General features: G+C 38.9%; 1 protein-coding gene across 5 annotated transcripts in view; it reads right to left on the bottom strand.

The window, feature by feature from the left end:
- TTC26 (tetratricopeptide repeat domain 26) overlaps positions 1-21,053 on the bottom strand; it is a 62,417-nt gene that overhangs the window by 24,966 nt on the left and 16,398 nt on the right. For 4 of the 5 annotated variants that reach the window (XM_025379069.1, XM_025379071.1, XM_025379070.1 and 1 more), the window contains 2 exons: positions 4,166-4,240; positions 392-494 (listed from right to left, as the gene is read on the bottom strand). In XM_025379069.1, the coding sequence (XP_025234854.1) occupies positions 392-494; positions 4,166-4,240 (178 nt within the window). The remainder of the gene's footprint in view (positions 1-391; positions 495-4,165; positions 4,241-21,053) is intronic. The other variant, XM_025379074.1, reaches the window with a different exon arrangement.

Below are 21,053 nucleotides of genomic sequence, written 5' to 3'. Positions count from 1 at the left end.
AAATAAGAAACAGTTAATACTTTTTTCAAAAGACACAAGAAAATGTGAATGTACATTATGCAACAGGCGAAACTAGAAAAAGAAAAAAGAACTATAAGGGAAGGGGAGGGAAAACAATGAAAAAGAAAGAATGGATAGAGAATAAAGTACAGAAAAATGAAAGGAAAAAAGAAAAAACAGAATGAGGGAGAAGAAGGTAGGAAGTGACAGAAGAGGAAAGAGGATAAAAAAAGGCACAACAAATAACCACCAATAAACTTGTTCTATGAACTTGTTGCAAATATATTTTTGGAAGTATGGATTTAAAAAGTGAAGTAAATAGTTCCATCAGACATATTTAACTACTCTAAAATACCTCATTGTAAGTAAGACTAGGACACATTTTTCTTACCTTGACGAAGGTAGTAAATCACCAAGTTTAGCCTAGCTTCAGGAATGACATCAACTAGGGGAGGTAAAACCTGCAAAGCCCCTTCACCTCCTCGGAAAACAACCTAGAGATATAGAAATCATGCTCTTATGGCAATAATTACGTATATATTTCTTAGTGACAATGTTTAAGGAGCTGGCACATATAACTGGGTTCATGATATTCAACTAAAATAGTACTGGGAATCAGTTGATATATTGAGAACTTTTACTATTGGCGGAATTTATTATTGCCTACCTAATCCGCATGCTTCTTACCTTCTCTCTTCTTTTCCTTCCTCTCTGCTTTTGATCCTTCTTAACAGCCTTGTCATAACTAAACATTTTATTTTTAACCCTATATAAAACCTACCTCCATTATCACTCTCTCTAAACCCTTGCCCTTTTTTATTCATAGCACTTATATCTTTATTTTATTGTATATTTCTTTATCTGTTTATCTATTACATCCACCAGAATATAAGCTCCATATGGCAAGGAACTTTGCATTTACTGTGTACTCCTAGCCTCTAGAACTGTGACTAGTATAGTCAGCACTCAGTTAATTTTTGAAAGGATGAATATATTTTTGAAGCTCTATTTATATATATGACCTTGACTTCGTTGGAAGAAAGCCATGATCTAAATTATAACAATACACACATATTGTATACCCACAAAAATTTAAATTAAAAATTTGAAAAAGGCCGGGCGCGGTGGCTCAAGCCTGTAATCCCAGCACTTTGGGAGGCCGAGACGGGCGGATCACGAGGTCAGGAGATCGAGACCATCCTGGCTAACACGGTGAAACCCCGTCTCTACTAAAAATACAAAAACTTAGCCGGGCGTGGCGGCGGGCGCCTGTAGTCCCAGCTACTCGGGAGGCTGAGGCAGGAGAATGGCGTGAACCCAGGAGGCGGAGCTTGCAGTGAGCTGAGATCCGGCCACTGCACTCCAGCCTGGGTGACAGAGCGAGACTCCGTCTCAAAAAAAAAAAAAAATAAAATAAAAAAAAATAAAAATAAAATAAAATAAAAAATTTGAAAAAATAAAATTATAATAACTATGAGAAATAGAATAAAAGCATAACCCTTATTGTGTACATCTCTTTTCCTCTCCATAAGAACTGCAGAGGGAGGCCGAGACGGGCGGATCACGAGGTCAGGAGATCGAGACCATCCTGGCTAACACAGTGAAACCCCGTCTCTACTAAAAATACAAAAACTTAGCCGGGCGAGGTGGCAGGCGCCTGTAGTCCCAGCTACTCAGGAGGCTGAGGCAGGAGAATGGCGTGAACCCGGGAGGCGGAGCTTGCAGTGAGCTGAGATCCGGCCACTGCACTCCAGCCTGGGTGACAGAGCGAGACTCTGTCACAAAAAAAAAAAAAAAAAAAAGAACTGCAGAAAACTCCTAAAGTACCCAATAATTAACAAAACTTCTAGACAGACATTCTACATCAAAAACTCCATGAAGGGACTTATATATCCTTTCTGAGCCTGTTTCCTCATCTCTAAATGGCATTAGTAATGGCTACCTTTCAGGTTCTTATGAGGATTAAATGAGCTAAAGTGGGCTAAATGTGTGGCACGTATTTCAGTGTTTCATTGAATTAATTTAGTAAACATTCATTAGCATGTACTTATATGCCCACTACTGTAACAAGCACGGGAGTTATAGCAGGAACAGGCCACTACCCTGTCACCACAGACTATTCAAGTGGGGACAGACCTCCATAAAGCAAACAAATAAATATGTTATCAGGTGCTAATAAGTATTACAGAGATAAGCTAAGAAATCAAAACAAACAAAGAAAATCCATGAAAGGACAAGTTATTTTGCGTACTGTTGTATTTCTAGAGCCTGGCATAGTGTATGGAATGTAGCAAACTGTTTCACAAATAAATGCACAGAAAGCAAGGTCATCCAGCATGAACTACATAATCTCTTCTCTCAACCCCAAAATATCTATCTAGTGATCTTTTTTGTTTCCTCTTTGAGATATTCCCTTCTTTTGCCAAGATTAATTCATTCACCTGTCTTCTTGATCCCATGGACTTCTAACTCCATCTGGACCTCTTTTCCCCTTTAATTATTGTACCCTCAGTCTTCCCAAAGTCCTGGTCCTACTTCTCAACTTTAAACACACACAAGGGGTTTTTGTTCTCTTGAAAAATCTTCCACTTGGTCCCACTGTTTCCTCTAGATAGTGCCCTATTTTTCTCTTTTCTTTCAATGCCACACTTCAAAAGTATGTGGCTTACTGCTTCTACTTTCTTCTCATCTTCTCACTCCTTAACCTCTCAAAACATTGGCTTCTGCTCTCAGCATACGAATAAACTCACTCTCAGGAGTCACAAATTCATCTCTTTAGCCAAATTCAATGGACTTTTCTGTCCTCTTGCTCCATGATGTGTCTGCAGTTTTGACACGGATGCCTACAAGATAACAATAATAACAACAACGCCATTTTTTCTTTTTTTTTTTTAGACGAAGTCTCTCTCTGTCACCCAGGCTGGAGTGCAGTGGCGCGATCTCGGCTCACTGCAAGCTCCGCCTCCCGGGTTCACGCCATTCTCCCGCCTCAGCCTCCCAAGTAGCTGGGACTACAGGTGCCCGCCACCGCGCCCGGCTAATTTTTTTTTGTATTTTTAGTAGAGACGGGGTTTCACCATGGTCTCGATCTCCTGACCTTGTGATCCGCCCGCCTCGGCCTCCCAAAGTGCTGGGATTACAGGCGTGAGCCACCGCGCCCGGCCTAATCTGTCAATACTCTTACAATAACTCCTAAATTTATTCTCAAGTCTTTATCTTTCTCCAAGCTTAAATTCCAGACTACCATATAACCGATAATGCTCCAGAAAAATTAATCTGGCTTCTATTTAGAAACTAAATTTAAAGTTAAAAGATTAGATGCAGAAACTCATAGTAGAGACTATCCAAATAAAACTGTATCTGTGATGGAGGCCTGAATTAGAGATGAAATGGAGTAAATATAAGACATTGCCAGCAAGAAGAGAATAGGATTTAGTAACTGAATAGGTACTGGAGATAAAGAGAAGGGGAGAATCTAAAACAGCTGTGGTTTACTGGAAGAATTGGTACTACAAAAAGGAATAGAGAAATCAGAAGGAAAAAGCATAGTTATTATTATTGCCACTTTTGGATGAAGAATCTCAGTAGTATTAGTTGATTTGCCCAGTGTTCCCAGGTATCTGAATTGAGAGCAGCTGTTCTGCATCTCACTATATTACATGGTTGATAGAATCATAATCTAGCCCTAAACCCAACCACCCATCCAATTTGAGTGTCTGCTATTCCCCAGTACAAATTTACTGTTCTAGTAAGATAAATCTGCTCACAATCGTTTACATATGTCACCCTCATTCTAGCTCCATGTCCTTGACTAGAATGAACTCTCTAAATCTCAGCCATCCTTCAAAGATGCAAAAATATTTGCCATTTATTTTAAACCACAGGGGGATATGTTCCTTTGTCTTTCCCCAAAAAACAGACACCTGGATCTACACTGCCTTGTGCTTCTTTCCAAATATTAAATATATTCCTGTTCTCCCAACAAGGACTTCCTTAAGGAAACAGACTAGTACTTTAAAACTTATCTCCTCCACAGTGAGGAGGTGTTCCCTTGGAGTAAAGCATTATTTGCTGGGGCTTCTCCTTTTATTCATCTTTCTAATCGCTGTGATATACCAAAGCAGAGTAGGACTGAAGTCAGTCAAGATGGCAAATCGTTATTCACCAGATTGTGCCTGATGAGTTCTTTAGCAAATTCAAAGGATGAAGAAGCGTTGTCCATCAAGCTTTTGAGTTCTGCCTGAAATTTAAAAAAGAAAGGCTTATGAAAATGACAAGTGTATAGTTCTTATACCACATATTGACACAATGGTTTATAATTTACAAAGAATTTAACAAGCTATTTCATTTGATCCTCATGACTCTAGGTCAATGTAATTATTATTACCCACATTTTCAAATGAGGGCAATAATAAATGAAAACAATGAGGCTTATAAAAGTTAAGTGATTTGGGCTGGGCACAGTGACTCATGCCTGTAATCCCAGCACTTTGGGAGGCCAAGGGGGCGGATCAAAAGGTCAAGAGATCGAGACCATCCTGGTCAACATGGTAAAACCCCGTCTCTACTAAAAATACAAAAAAATTAGCTGGGTGTGGTGGCACACGCCTGTAGTCCCAGCTACTAAGGAGGCTGAGGCAGGAAAATCACTTGAACCTGGGAGGCGGAGGTTGCAGTGAGCCAAGACTGTGCCACTGCACTCTAGCCTGGTGACAGAGCGAGACTGTCTCAAAAAAAAAAAAGTTAAGTGACTTGAAACTTATACTAAGCAGCAAGTTTGAAAACTGGGATACTCACGTCTGAAGACTCGTAGAGTTAGTTTTTTCTTTCAGTGTCAAAGGTGATGAAGGAGCTAAGCCTTAAACAACTAAGGCTGATTCTTTAATCTGAAAGGAGATTTTAAGAAATCCTCCTTTCATCCCTTTTCTATTTCTATTAGTGGGTTGTTAAGGTTTTCTGGATAAAAATAATTAAATTCTTTTTTTTTTTTTTTTTTGAGACGGAGTCTCGCTCTGTAGCCCAGGCTGGAGTGCAGTGGCCGGATCTCAGCTCACTGCAAGCTCCGCCTCCCGGGTTCACGCCATTCTCCGGCCTCAGCCTCCCGAGTAGCTGGGACTACAGGCGCCCGCCACCTCGCCTGGCTATTTTTTTTGTATTTCTTAGTAGAGACGGGGTTTCACCGTGTTAGCCAGGATGGTCTCGATCTCCTGACCTCGTGATCCGCCCACCTCGGCCTCCCAAAGTGCTGGGATTACAGGCTTGAGCCACCGCGCCCGGCCAAAATAATTAAATTCTTGATTGTTCTTCACTAACTATCACAAACTCATTCTGCCTGATCTCATAATTGGGAATGCATGTCTGCTCAGCAATTTTTCTATCACTCTTCTCTCGTCCACAGTACAGTTCCAAAGTTTTGGGTAATATTAGGTTACATCAGCAGTTTTCAAGCTTTTTGGTCTCAAGATCCCTTTTATACTCTATAAATGATCTCAAAGAATTTTTGTTTATGTGGCAAATAGCCCTCAATACTTATCATATTAGAAATTAAAACAGAAAAATTTAAGTATTCAATTCATCGAAAATGGTAGTAATAATATGCCTTAAAATATGTCGGAATTAACATTTGGTCTCAATTTCAGAGCAACTTGTCATTTCTGAAAATAAAAACAATCAAATTTTTTTAAAAGTTTAAAAATAGGCCAGCCGCGGTGGCTCAGGCCTGTAATCCCAGCACTTTGGGAGGCCAAGACGGGCGGATCACAAGGTCAGGAGATCAAGACCATCCTGGCTAACACGGTGAAACCCCGTCTCTACTAAAAATACAAAAAATTAGCTGGGCGTGGTGGCGGGCACCCGTAGTCCCAGCTACTCGGGAGGCTGAGGCAGGAGAATGGCGTGAACCCGGGAGGTGGAGCTTGCAGTGAGCCGAGATCGCACCACTGCACTCCAGCCTGGGTGACAGAGCGAGACTACGTCTCAAAAAACAAAAAAAAAAGTTTAAAAATAACAATAATAAACCCCACTACAAATTGACTTACATATTTTTTTTACTTTAAAAAACTGTATTTATCAAATCAAAAATTTAGTGAGAACAGTGTTATTGTTTTACATTTTTTGCAAATCTCTTTAATGTCTGGCTTAACAGAGGATAGATGGATTGTAATATCTGTATCTGCATTCGATCTATTTTGTGTCCATATTGTGCCAGGTGACAAGAACAAAAAAGAAAGCCCAATACCAGTACAAGGTGGGAAGTCTAGTGAAAGACCCTTCCCACAATCAGCAGGAACTACTAAAGAGCTACATGGCAAAGGAAGGATAAAATGGAATTTTCTATGAACTTTTTGGGGACCCCTTGAACATAAATTAATAAAATAAAAAAACAGTTGTATAATAGGATTAAAAACAAAAGTTGGTTTTTGAAAAGACTAAAAAAATGTGAAAATGTAAACGAAATTATCAAATTTTTAGAAAAATACAACTTACCAAAAATAACAGAAGAAGAAATAGAAAACATGCATAGTCTTATAACGACTAAAGGAACTGAATTAGGTAATTTAAAATCTTCCAAACCTAGACAGTTTTATCAATAAGTTCTACCAAACATTTAAGAAAAAGCCAATGTTATTCAAACTCTTCCAGAAAGTAGAAACATATGGTACCTGCTTCAATTAATTCATTTTCCTTTGAGATAACCTTTGCACCAAATCCTGGCAAGAACTATACCAAAAAAGCAAATTATAAACCTATCAAACCAATATGTATTGATGCAACAAATTAAATAATAGCTATATAATATGTGATATGTAAAGAGAAGAATGAACCATGATGAAGCTGGGTTTATTCTGGTATAAAGTTGATTTTTAAAATTTTTTATTTTTTTGAGACAGGGTCTCACTCTACTGCCCAGGCTGGAGTTCAGTGGTGCCATCTTGACTCACTGCAACCCCTGTCCCCCAGGCTCAAGTGATCCTACCACCTCAGCCTCCCAAGTGTCTGGGACCACAGCTACACACCACCACACCAGGGTAATTTTTCTATTTTTAGTAGAGGTGGGATTTCACCGTGTTGTCTAGGCTGGTCTCAAACTCCTGACCTCAAATGATCCCCCCACCTCAGCCTCCCAAAGTGCTGGGATTACAGATGTGAGCCACCACGTTCAGCCTAAAGTTGATTTAACAATAGAAAATACTTCAAATAATTTGCCACAAGAATAAAGGAAAATATGATCGTTTCAATAGACAAAGAATACACGACGTTATACTTCAACATCTGATCCTTATGAAACCTCTTAGCAAACTAACACTGGAAGGGAATTTCCTTAATCTGATAAAGGATATCTTTTTAAATCTACATTAAACATCATGTTTAATGATGAAATATCATTTCTTAATGATGAAATATCATCAAAAACTTTCGTTTTGAGACAAAAAATCTTACAAGTGTGTGTGTGTGTGTATATATATATATATGTATATGTATTTTTTTTTTTAGATGGTATTTAGCTGTGTTGCCCAGGCTGGAGTGCAGTGGTGCAATCTTGGCTCACTGCAACCTCCGTGTCCCGGATTCAAGCGATTCTCCTGCTTCAGCCTCCCAAGTAGCTGGGATTACAGGTGCATGCCACCACGCTCGGCTAATTTTTGTATTTTTAGTAGAGACGGGGTTTCACTGTGTTGACCAGGCTGGTCTTGAACTCCTGACTGCATGATCTGCCTGCCTTGGCCTCCCAAAGTGCTGGGATTATAAGTGTGAGCCACTGCACCCAGCCACAACAATATTTCAAATATTCAACAATGTTCCAGAGGCCCTAGTCGTGCAATAAGAGAGAAATAAAATTATAAGAATTAGAAAGGAAGAAACAAAATAATGATATGATTATATATATACATATATATAAAATACAAATGGATTTACAGGTAAATTATTAGGATTAATAAGAGATTTCTCAAAAGATGACATGCTAATGACCAACAGGTATATGAAAAAATGTTCAGCACTACTAATCATCAAGGAAATGCAAATAAAAACCACAATGTGATATCATCTCATTCCAGTTAGAATGGCTATTATCAAAAACACAAAAGATTACAAGAGTTGGCAAGGATGTCAAGAAAAGGGAACCCTTGTGCACTGTTGGTGGGAATGTGAATTAGTAGTGTAGCCATTATGACAAACAGCATGTAGATTCCTCAAAAAATTAAAAATAGAATTACCATACGATCCAGCAATCCTACTACTGGATATCTATTCAAAGGAAATGAAATCAGTATGTCAAAGAGGTATCTGCACTCCCACGTCCATTGCAGCGTTATTCACAGTAGTCAAGATATGGAAGTAATCTAAGTGCTATCAAAAGACAAATGAATAAAGAAAATGTGGTAAATAAACAATGAAACTAACACTATTCAGCCTTTAAAAAGAAGGCAATTCCATCATTTGCAACAACATGAATGAACCTGAAGGACATTAGTTAAGTGAAATAAGCCAGACACAGAAAGACAACCACCACATGATGTCACTTGTATGTGGAATCTAAAAAAGTTGAACTCACAGAAGCAGAGCGTAGAAGAGTAGTAACCAGGGCCTGGAGCCAGGAGGGTGAAGATTGGGAAGATGTTGGTCAAAGGATACATTATTTCAGATGGAGGGGAGGAATAAGTTCAATGAATCTATTGTACAACACAGTATACATTATATACAACATAATGTACAACACTATTGCACAACAATGACTTCTAGTTAATGACAATGTATTATATATTTAAAAATTGCTAAGAGAGTAGACTTGAAGTGTTCTCACCACAAAAAAAAATGTGGGTAATACATATGTTAATTAGCTTGATGTGACCATTCTACAATGTATACATATTTCAAAACAACATGCTGTACACCATACATATATACAATTTTTGTTGCTTTAAAAAATTGTTTAATGTAACTTAAAACAAGATAATCTAGCAAGATCTCTTAAATTGACCTCTTAAATTGATCCAAAGTCAATTTTTTAAAAAAGTTTTATTTTATTTTATGTGAACAGAGTCTCACTCTGTCACCCAGGCTGCAGTGCACTCCAGTGCAACCTCCATCTCCTGGGTTCAAGCAATTCTCCTGCCTCAGCCTCCCAAGTAGCTGGGATTACAGGCGTGCACCATCATGCTCAGCTAATTTTTGTATTTTTAGTAGAGACAGGGTTTGACCATGTCGGCCAGGTTGGTCTCAAACTCCTGACCTCAAATGATCCACCAGCCTCAGCCTCCCAAAGTGCTGGGATTACAGGCATAAGCTACCACACCCAGCCGATCTTAGGTCAGTTAAAAAAATCTACTGTAGAACTTACTCTTTCCCAGCTGGAACCATGAAAAGTGTCAAAGAAAAAAAAAAAAAAGGGTTCCAGCTGTGCCAGAACTCCTTAAGGAAAAGCATGGCAAAGGAATTTCATAGAGTTGAAGATTAAGAACCTGACAAAGACGTTTTTCCAAAAGAGGCTTCAAAAGGAAAGAAGGTGGCCAGGTGCAGTGGCTCACGCCTGTAATCCTAGCACTTTGGGAAGCCAAGGTGGGTGGATCACTTGAGGTCAGGAGTTCAAGACCAGCCTGGCCAAAGTGGTGAAACCCATCTCTACTAAAAATCAAAAATTAGTCAGGCATGGTGGCGGATGTCTGTAATCCCAGTTACTCGGGAGGCTGAGGCAGGAGAATAGCTTTAACCCAGGAGACAGAGATCGTAGTGAGCCAAGATCACACCACTGCACTCCAGCCTGGATGACAGAGCTGGACTCTTTCTCAAAAAAAAAAAAAAAAGGCAAGAAGGAGGCTTTTATATGAAACAGTTAAGCACTACCACAAGAAATACAGGCAGATGTACAGACCTGAGACTCCAGTGGCTAGGATGGCAAGAAAAGCTGGTAACTTCTACGTACCTGTAGAACCTAAGTTGGCATTTCTCATCAGAATCAGAGGTATCAATGGTGTGGGCCCAACGGTCTGAAGCCTTCCCTTTGCCAAATCTTCAGTGGCAACTTTGTTAAACTCAAGAAGGCTAGTTAACATGATAAGGACCGTAAAAGCATATATTACATGGGAGTATCCAAACCTGAGGTCAGTAAATGAACTGATCTACAAGCATGGTTATGGTAAAATCAGTAAGAAGCAAATTGCCTTCACAAACAACACTTTGATTGCTTGATCTCTCAGTAAATATGTCATCATCTGCATGCAAGATCAGATTCATGAGATCTATACTATTGGAAAACACTTCAAAGAAACAAACAACTTCCTGTGGCCCTTCAAATGATCTCCATGAGGTGAAATGATGAGAAATACCACCCACTTGGTAGAAGGTGGAGATGCTGGCAACAGGGAAGACCAGATAAACAGGCATATCAGAAGGATGAACTAAGGTAACCACTGTGATTATTTTTGTAATTGGTCAGTTAATAAACAGTGACTGGTTTCAAACTGAAAAAAATCTATTGTAGTTCTATACATCACTACAAAAAGTCAAAAAATGAAATTTTAAAATAAGATACCACTTACAATAACATACAAAATACCAAGTTCCTAGAAGCAAATCTAACAAAACATGTAAAAAGACCAATACAAAGGCCAAGCACGGTGGCTTACGCCTATAATCTCAGTGCTTTGGGAAGCCAAGGCAGGCGGATCACTTGAGCCCAGGAGTTCAAGACCAACCTTAGCAATGTAGTGAGACCTGTCTCTATGTAAAAATTTTTAAAAATTAGTTGGGCACAGTTGCACACACCTGTAGCCCCAGCTACTTGGGAGGCTGAGGCACAAAGATCACTCAAACCTGGAAGGCAGAGGTTATTGTAAGCCATGATCCAGCCACTGCACTCCATCTAGCCTGGGTGACACAGCCAGAGCTTGTCTCAAAAAAAAAAAGACCAATACAAATAAAAAAAAAAGCACAAAACCTGACTGAAAGAAATTAAAGATCTGGCCGGGCGCAATGGCTCACGCCTGTAATCCCAGCACTTTTGGAGGCCCAGGCGGGTGGATCACCAGCGGTCAGGAATTCAAGACCAGCCTGGCCAACATGGTAAAGCCCCGTCTCTACTAAAAATACAAAAGATTAGCCGGGTGTGGTAGTGGACGCCTGTAATCCCAGCTACTTGGGAGGCTGAGGCAGGAGAATCGCCTGAACCCAGGAGGTGGAGGTTGTAGTCAGCCAAGATCATGCCACAGCACTCCAGCCTAGGCAATAAAAGCAAAACTTCGTCTCAAAAAAAAAAAGGAATTAAAGATCTAAATAAATGGAGAAAGATACCATATTCATGAATTTAAAGACTTAATATAAAACTATTAATTATCTCCCAACTCATCCATGGATTCAAAGCAACACAATTAAAATCCCTACAGGTTTGTTTCTGTGTTTGGATTTGGCAGGCTTGTTTTAGAATTCATACTGAAAGATAAAGAGCCAAGAATAACCAAGACCCCCTTGAAGACTAACACCATGGCAAAACTTGCTAGACCCACTACATGTGATACTTTTTTTTTTTGAGACAGAGTCTCACTCTGTCGCCCGGCTGTAGTGCAGTGGCTCGATCTCGGCTTACTGCAACTTCTGCCGCCCGCCCGGGTTCAAGTGATTCTCCTGCCTCAGCCTCCCGAGCAGCTGGGATTACAGGCACCTGCCACCACGCCCAGCTAAATTTTTTTGTAGTTTTAGTAGAGAAGCGGTTTCATCTTGTTGGCCATGCTGTTCTCAAACTCCTGACCTCGTGATCCGCCCGCCTCAGCCTCCCAAAGTGCTGGGATTACAGGTGTGAGCCACCGTGCCTGGCCTACATGTGAAACTTGATTACAAATCTGTAGTGATTAAGGCCGTATGGTAATGAGAGCAAGGATACACAAATGGATCAACATAATACAGAGTTCAGAAGCAGACATATCTAAACACTGGAATTATTTTCCAAAGGTGGCAGAATAGTAGGAAAAGACTGATCTTTTCAATAAATGGTCTGAAACAATGAGTTATTCTTATGAAAAAAAATAAAATTTGACCTCTGCCTCACAGTCTACACAAAAATCAATTCCATGTAGAATATGGACTTACGTGTAAAAGAAAATTAGGAAATAAACAACATACTCTAAATAACAAATGGGCCAAACAAACCAAAAATAAAATTAGAAAATACTTTGAGATAAATGAAAGATACAATATAACAAAACTTATGGGATGCAGTTAAAGCAGTGCTTAGAGGAAATTTTATAGTTGTAAATGCCTATATTTAAAAAAGAAAATAAGAAAGACCACAAATTAATAACCTAATTGTAAAAAAAAGAGAAAACTAAACATAAAGCATACAGAGGAAAGGAAAAAATAAAGATTAGAGCAGAAATCAATTAAACAGACAAGAGAATGGAGAAAATCAATGAAACCAAAACCTGGTTCCTTGAAAAGATTAAGAAAACTTTTAGCTAGATTGACCAAGAAAAAAACAATAAACTCAATTTACTAGAATCAGAAATGAAAGAAGTGAAAGGACACAAACATAGATGTGTACCCGCCCCCCCCACACACCCTTTTGTTCTGCTCTCTAATCTTTGCACATACCAGAGATTTCGTAAGTTCTGTGAGTACCTGTTTTTCTGCACGTACCAGAGATTTTGTTTGGCACATACCAGAGATTTTGTAAGTTCTGACGCAAGGTCACAAGACGTGTTTAAGTAAGATAAACTCTTGCTGCCATAAACCTGCTCTCCCGCCTCAAAGGTTGAACCGAAATATCAGAAATGGCGGAAACCAATCATAGTTAGCCAAATCGCCTTGTTCAAACACTAGCCAATCATATATCTGATTTGTATAATAACTCTATGCCCACTTTTCTTAGACTATATAACACTGCTCGGAGCTCAGTGGGGGAGCTCTCCTGCCCGTCTCGTTTCGCGAGCGAGTGAGAGTTCCAGGTTCGAACCTGTAATAAAGATCCTTGCTGCTTAGCTTTGACTCTGGACTCTGGTGGTCTTCTTCGGGGAATAAACGGTCTGGGCATAACAGAAGGAACAATACTACTGACCTTAGAGAAATAAAAAGGATTACAGAACAATACTATGAACAAGTATAGGCCAATATATTGGATGATTGAAGTGAAAGGGATAAATTCCTAGAAGGACATAAACTATCAGAACTGACTCAAGAAGAAATACTATTAATAGACCTACAACATGGATCGATGTGCACAGACTGACTTAATGTCATTAAGATAGTATTAAGCCCCAAACTGATCTTTAGAGTCAATGCAATCCCTAAAGAAGGAAATTAGATTAATAATTTTAAAACTGCACTGAAATAAAAAGCCCAGGCCCAGATGGCTTCACTGCTTAATTATACCACTTAAAGAAGAGTTAATACCAATTCTTCACAAACTCTTCCAAAACACAGAAGACGGAACTTTTCCCCTTATACTATGTGGCTAGTATTACCCCAATACCATAACCAAAAAAAAAAAAAAAAAAATTACAAGAGAAGAAAATGATCAATATCTTTTTTGAATATGGACACAAAATCCTCCAAAAAGTTCTTAGCAAATGGAATCCTGTAATACATTAAAAAGATTATTCACGATGACCAAGTGAGATTTATTCCAGGAATACAAGGGCGGTTTAACATTCAAAAATCAATTAATATAATATACCATATCAATAGAATAAAAACCAAAAACTAAATGATCATCTCAATAGCTACAGAAAAAGCAGTTCCATTTAACATCCTTTCATGATAAAAACATTTGGAAGTTCCCCCACTTGAGAAAGAACATTTACAAAAAACCCACAACTAACATCATACTTAACAGTGAAATACTGGATGATTTCCACCTATGATCAGGAACAAGACAAGGATATCTGCTCTCAGCACTTCTATTCAACATTGTACTGAAGGTTCTTGTCAGGCCTCTGAGCCCAAGCCCAGCCATCGCACCCCCTGTGACTTGCACATCCGCCCAGATGGCCTGAAGTAACTGAAGAATCACAAAAGAAGTGAAGAATCACAAAATCTTAACCGATGACATTCCACCACAAAAGAAGTGAAAATGGCCGGTCCTTGCCTTAAGTGATGACATTACCTAGTGAAAGTCCTTTTCTGGGCTCATCCTGGCTCAAAAACCTCCCCCACTGAGCACCTTGTGACTCCCACTCCTGCCCGCCAGAGAACAACCCCCCCTTTGACTGTAATTTTCCTTTACTTACCCAAATCCTATAGAACGGTCCCACCCTTATCTCCCTTCGCTGACTCTTTTCGGACTCAGCCCGCCTGCACCCAGGTGATTAAAAAGCTTTATTGCTCACACAAAGCCTGTTTGGTGGTCTCGTCACACGGACGCGCATGACAGTTCTAGCCAGGGCAATTAGACAAGAAAAAGAAAGAAGAGACATCCAGACTGGAAAGGTAGTAGTAAAACTATCCTGATTCACAAATTAATCTTATATATGGAAAATCCTCCTGAAAATCTTCAAGAAAGCTAATAAATGAGTTCAGCAAGGTTTCAGGATACACTCAATACAAAAATCAGTAGTACTTCTATTCTCTTGCAATGAACAATTCAAAAATGAAATTAAGGCAACAAGTTAATTTACAATAGCATCAAAAATAATAAAATAGTAATAAATTTAACAAAAGAAATGGAAAACTTGCCCCATAAAAACCACCAAATATTGTTGAAAGAAATTTAAAAACACCTAAATAAACGGAAAAATATTCCATGTGAATGGATTTAAAGACTTAACGTTATTAAGAAAGCATTAATCCCCAAACTGATCTTTAATGCAATCCCTATCAGAATCCAATCTAGGTTCTCTGTTGGAATTGATAAGCTGATTCTAAAATTCATATTGAATTGTAACAGATCAGAGTAACCAAAACAAGCTTGGAAAACAAACAACAAATTAGGAGGCCTCATACTTCCTGATTTCAAAACTTGTTACAAGTAAGGAAGTTAGTGTAGTATTAATGTAAGGATAGACATATAGACCAGTCCAGAAGAAATGAATCCATTTGTCTATGGTAAACTGATTTTCAACAAGGGTGCCAAGACCATTCAAAGGATGAAAGAACAGTCTCTTCAACAAATGGTGCTGAAATAATTGGATATTCACATGCAAAAGAATCAAGTTGGACTTTTGCCTCATGACATTTACAAATGTTAATTCAAAATGGATCAGAGACCTAAAAGCTAAGATTATAAAACTCTTAGTGGAAAAACCAGGGGGAAATCTTCATGGCCCGGGACTTGGCAATGGAATCTTAGATATAACACCAAAAGCATAAGAAATAAAAGGAAAAAAAAAAAAAAGAGATAACTTTGACTTCATCAAAATTAAAAACTTTTGTACTTCAAAAAAAAACACTATTAAGAAAATGAGCTGGGCGTGGTGGCTCACGCCTGTAATCCCAGCACTTTGGGAGGCCGAGTCAGGTAGATCACCAGGTCAGGAGATTGAGATCATACTGGCTAACACGGTGAAACCCCGTCTCTACTAAAAATACAAAAAAAAATTAGCCGGGCGAGGTGGCGGGCGCCTGTAGTCCCAGGTACTCGGGAGGCTGAGGCAGGAGAATGGCATGAACCTAGGAGGCAGAGCTTGCAGTGAGCCGAGATGGCGCCACTGCACTCCAGCCTGGGCAACAGTGCGAGACTCCATCTCAAAAAAAAAAAGAAAGAAAAGAAAAGAAAATGAAGAGACAATCTTCTACAGGATAGGAGAAAATATTTGCAATTCATGTATCTGATAAGGGACTGTACCTAGAATATATAAAGAACACGTGAAACTCAATAACAAAAAGACAACTTATTTCAAAAATGGGCAAAGAATAAACATTTCTACAAAAAAGATAAGCAAATGGCCGACAGGCACATGAAACAATGCTCAACATCATTAGTCATCAGGGAAATGCAAATAGAAACCACAAGATTCCACTTCACACCACTAGAATGGATGGCTAGAGTCAAAAAGTCAGATGATAACAACTGTTGGCAAGAACGCAAAGAAATCAAAATGTTTATAAACTGCTGGTGGGAATGTAAAACGGTGCGGTTACTTTAGAACACTCTGGCAGTTCCCCAGACAATTAAATATAGAGTTACCATATGACCCAGCGATTCCACTCCTAGGTATAAACCCGAGAGGACTGAAAACATACATACAAACAAAAACTTACACAAAAAGTATAATGTTTATAGAAGCAGCATTTATAATAGGCAAAAGTTGGAAATAATACAAGTGTCTATCAACTGATGAATGGAAAAAACTAAAAAAGGTATATTCATAAAACAAAATATTATTTGGTCATAAAAATGAATAAAATACTAATACATGCTACAACATGATGAACCTTGTAAACATTATGCTAAGTAAAAGGTGCCGATCATAAAGACCAAATATTATATGATTCCATATATATATGAAACATCCACAGCAGGCAAATACATAAAGACAAAGTACATTAGTGGTTGCTTAGGGCTGGGGGAATGGGGCAACAGGGGTTGATAGTTGAAGGGTATGACTTTTTTTTTTTTGAGACGGAGTATCGGTCACCCAGGTTGGAGTACAGTGGCACAATCTCAGCTTACCGCAACCTCTGCCTCCCAGATTCAAGTGATTCTCGTGTCTCAATTTCCTGAGTAGCTGGGATTACAGGTGTGCGCCACCACGCCCAGATAACTTTTGTAATTTTTAGTAGAGATAGGGTTTCACCATGTTGGCTAGGTTGGTCTCGAACTCCTGACCTTGTGATCCACCCGCCTCGGACTCCCGAAATGCCAGGATTACAGGTGTGAGCCACTGCGCTCAGCCATTTCTTTTATTTTTTTGGAGATGGAGTCTTGCTCTGTTGCCCAGGCTGGAGTGCAGTGGTGCAATCTCAGCTCATTGCAACCTCCGCCTCCCGGGTTTAAGCAATTCTCCTACCTCAGCCTCCCAAGTAGCTGGGACTACAGGCACACGTGGCCACACCCAGCTAAGCTAATTTTTTGTATTTTAGTAGAGTCGGGGTTTCGTTGTGTTGCCCAGGCTGGTCTTGAACTCCTGAGCTCGGGCAATCTGCCCGCCTTGGCCTCCCAAAGTGCTAGGATTACAGGCATGAGCCATCGTGCCTGGCCAACATTTCTTTTCGAGATAATGAAATGTCCTAAAATCGACTGTGGTGATGGTTGCACTTAAGCTGTGACTATACTAAAAAACCAATTGTACACTTTAAAAGGGTGAATTGTATGATATGTTAATTATATCTCAATAAAGCCATATAAAAATAAAACTATAAATTGAAGATGTAGGTCATCATATCTACGTTAGAATGAAAGTGACCTTTCCAAAAACATGACACCAATGTTAGAAACCATGTAAGAAATATTTCACGTGAAACATATCCTTTATGTTCTGTTCTATTTAACATACATATTAGGGTTTTGTCTTTTCTAATTTACTAATCTTTGTCTTTTAATTGGAGAACTTAATCCTTTAAAATATATTGTAATTACAGAAAATTTGTGCTTACAAAGTAAAATAGGCTATTAGAAGATAATATCAGAATTGATTGGGCACAGTTGCTCATGCCTATAATTCCAGAGCTTTGGGTGCTCAAGGTGGAAGGATTAGTTGAGGCCAGAAGTTTGAGACCAGCCTGGGCAACATAACAAGACCCCATCTCTACAGAAAATTTTAAAATTGGCCAGGCATGGTGGTGCATGTCTGTAGTCCCAGCTACTTGGGAGGCTGAGGCAAAAGGATCACTTGAGCCCAAGAGTTTGAGGCTGCAATGAGCTATGATTGTGCTACTGCACAGCCTTGGTGACACAGTGAGACACTGTCTCTAAATAAATAAATAGATACATTTTTTAAAAAGATGGTATCAGAAAATATAATCTTGAGCTAGGAAATGCTTTCTTTTTTCTTTTCTTTTCTTGCTCTTGTTGCCCAGGCTGGAGTGCAGTGGCACAATCTTGGCTTACTGCAACCTCTGCCTCCTGGGTTCAAGCAATTCTCCTGCCTCAGCCTCCCAAGTAGCTGGGATTACAGGCATGTGTCACTATGCCCAGCTAATTTTGTATTTTTAGTAGAGATGGGGTTGCATCATGTTGGTCAGGCTGGTCTCGAATTCCTGACCTCAGGTGATCCACCCACCTTGGCCTCCCAAGGTGCTGGGATTACTGGTGTGAGCCACTGTGCCTGACCGGAAATGGTTTCTTAAACAAGATACAGAAAGCACTAAACATAAAGAAAAAGATCAATGTGACTATGTTTCAGTCTATAAAATCTTTAATAATTACAAACATTTACTGAGAGTTTACTATGTGTATCAAGTTAAGGACTTTACATACCTCATACCATTTAATCTTCACAAGAACCTACGATGAGTCAATACTATTATTTTCCCTGTTTCACAGATGATGCTTAAGGAGGTTAAGTATTTCACCTGAAGTCACATAGCAACTACGCCAGGGTTGAAATTTGGGTCTATCTGATTCCAAGTCCAAACTCATAATCACTACCCTAGAGGCCATGCCAGTTTTGGGGGAAAAGTTCTTCAACTCTTCAGTCTCTAAAACCAGCAGCTTTCTCCTCTTTTATTTTATTTTTTTAAACCAGTACCTTACATTCAATGTTTCCATTTTTTCATCATCTACTTGCCATCCCTTCTGCCATACCCTTTATGAGAATTCCCAATCTGGGTTGTTACTCACTCACTCCTGATCTCCTTGCAACCTAGCTTCAAGCTCCAGTAATAATGATATCCTAATCAGATAAGGAAATGTAGGAAACTCTAATTAAAATGGCCTTTTCTCAGTCTTCATTTCTACTGACCTTCTGTACCTCCTCCTTCTTTAAATGTGATTCTCCTTAATTTGTCAGTCATACTTTTAATTTCTCATTCAACAAATAAGTAGTTGGCATCAACTTTGTGCAAGCATTGTGCCCAGTCCTGGGAAACAAATGTCAAAAAACACAGTCTCAACCATCAATGAGCTTGTTTAGATTGAAGATAATTAGGCAACTGACAAATAATAAGCAGAATGGAGACATTTTGTGTGTGTGTATTGCAGTATATTTTAGTGGTTAAGTCTATGTTGGAGTCAGATAGACAAAAGTTTGAGATCTGAATTTGCCACTTGTTATGTTAGTCGCGTAAGCATAAACAAGTTACTCAAAGTACTTTAAGAATTAAGTCAATCATTATAAATTATTTCCTGTTTACTTTAGAAAAGCAGGATGCTATTGGTGTTTGTGAGAGACTAAACAATGTAATATAGACCCCGTTATACAAGTTAGAAGAATGCCTGAATTTAAATAGTTTATTAAAATTATAATAATTAAACACAAACTCTATTTTATTGCTACCAAAAAAAGTTCTTCAGGTACATTTAACATAGCCTTCTACTGCTGGACTACATTATAAAATCAATATATAAATTACATTGACACAATGTCAAAGGAAAAAGCTTGCCTTTTGAGGTTAGAAGTACACTCTGATGTCCTAACTTGGATAATTCTAGGTGTATCCTATAGATAGGATATTGAGTAACCATACTAGACTATGGAAAAGAGATACACAGACAAACTGTAAACATTTAATAAATTGGACCATACACCAAAATTGGCAAATTTCCCCAAGACTGACTCTTGCTCTGTTGCCCAGGCTGGAGTGCAGTGGTGCAATCTCGGCTCATTGCAACCTCCTCCTCCCAGGTTCAAGCGATCCTCTAGAAAAGCAAGAATGTATTTCATTTATTTGTTCTTACTAATGGGTGAAAACTCTAAAGATACCAGATTGCAAATCCAGTCTATTACTAAACTGCTGATGCTGGAAACAAGCCAATTAGGCAGACTTGGGGGACTCTTTAGTTGAAATGACCATTATCCCAAAAATGTATTTTATTTAATATATATGTATATACTATGTGCTCAAGTGTATAATAAGCAATTCAATTTGGAGGGCAAGGGTAGGATTTTTAAAGTTTGACACATGCAGAAATTTTACATTTAAATTTTGGTGTCTTCTGACATCAACTAAAGTAATAACCATGTTAAATTATCTATTTATATTCATATATTTATATATAGATATAGTGTAGAACATATCATCTATTCTATATCTATGTATGTATCTACCTATATCGATATATTGTATGTGTATATATGTGTATATGTTAAATAAAATTATGTTATTAAAATGTTAGTAAAGTTACATGTTATTTAAAACATGTTAAATGAAATAAGAGGAGGTAACAACCTATGGCCTCCTGCGTTTTCTCGGTTTCCTATAAAATGAGAACTACAATAGCCTCTCGTCAGGGAAATTAAATAATAGATTTAAAGTGTTCCGCATGGTGCCTACAAGTTAGCTAATTTCTAAGTATTTATAAAATGTCCACCATTTTTGCCTCTTGGGCTAACCTTAAAAAAGAAGTTGGCCGGGCGCGGTGGCTCAAGCCTGTAATCCCAGCACTTTGGGAGGCCGAGACGGGTGGATCACGAGGTCAGGAGATCGAGACCATCCTGGCTAACACAGTGAAACCCCGTCTCTACTAAGAAATACAAAAAACTAGCCGGGCGAGGTGGCGGGCGCCTGTAGTCCCAGCTACTCGGGAGGCTGAGGCAGGAGAATGGCGTGAACCCGGGAGGCGGAGCTTGCAGTGAGCTGAGATCCAGCCACTGCACTCCAGCCTGGGCGACAGAGCGAGACTCCGTCTCAAAAAAAAAAAAAAAGAAGTTGACGTGTACCAAGCAGAGAAAGAAGGAAGTCATTCCAGGGGGGAGAATGCTGCACACGAAGCTATGGTGGTAAGAGAATATGGCCTGTGGAACAAATTCAGTGGTTGAACTGAAGATAATAAGACTGACTAAAAGCAGGAACACTATTTAAAGGGCCAAAATAAGAGGTGAGAAACTCCTGGATTAGAATAGTAGCCAAGGAGAAGAAGGGATAGATAAAAGAGCTATCTAGGATGTATAGCTGATAGGAACTAAGGGATGATTACATGGAGATGAAGAAGAGAGCAACAGATATGCCAGGTTTCTAATGTGGTTTAC

This window comes from Theropithecus gelada, chromosome 3 (genome assembly GCF_003255815.1).
Source record: "Theropithecus gelada isolate Dixy chromosome 3, Tgel_1.0, whole genome shotgun sequence".
In the NCBI taxonomy this organism is placed as follows: domain Eukaryota; kingdom Metazoa; phylum Chordata; class Mammalia; order Primates; family Cercopithecidae; genus Theropithecus; species Theropithecus gelada.
This window is presented reverse-complemented; position numbering and strand designations above follow the sequence as displayed.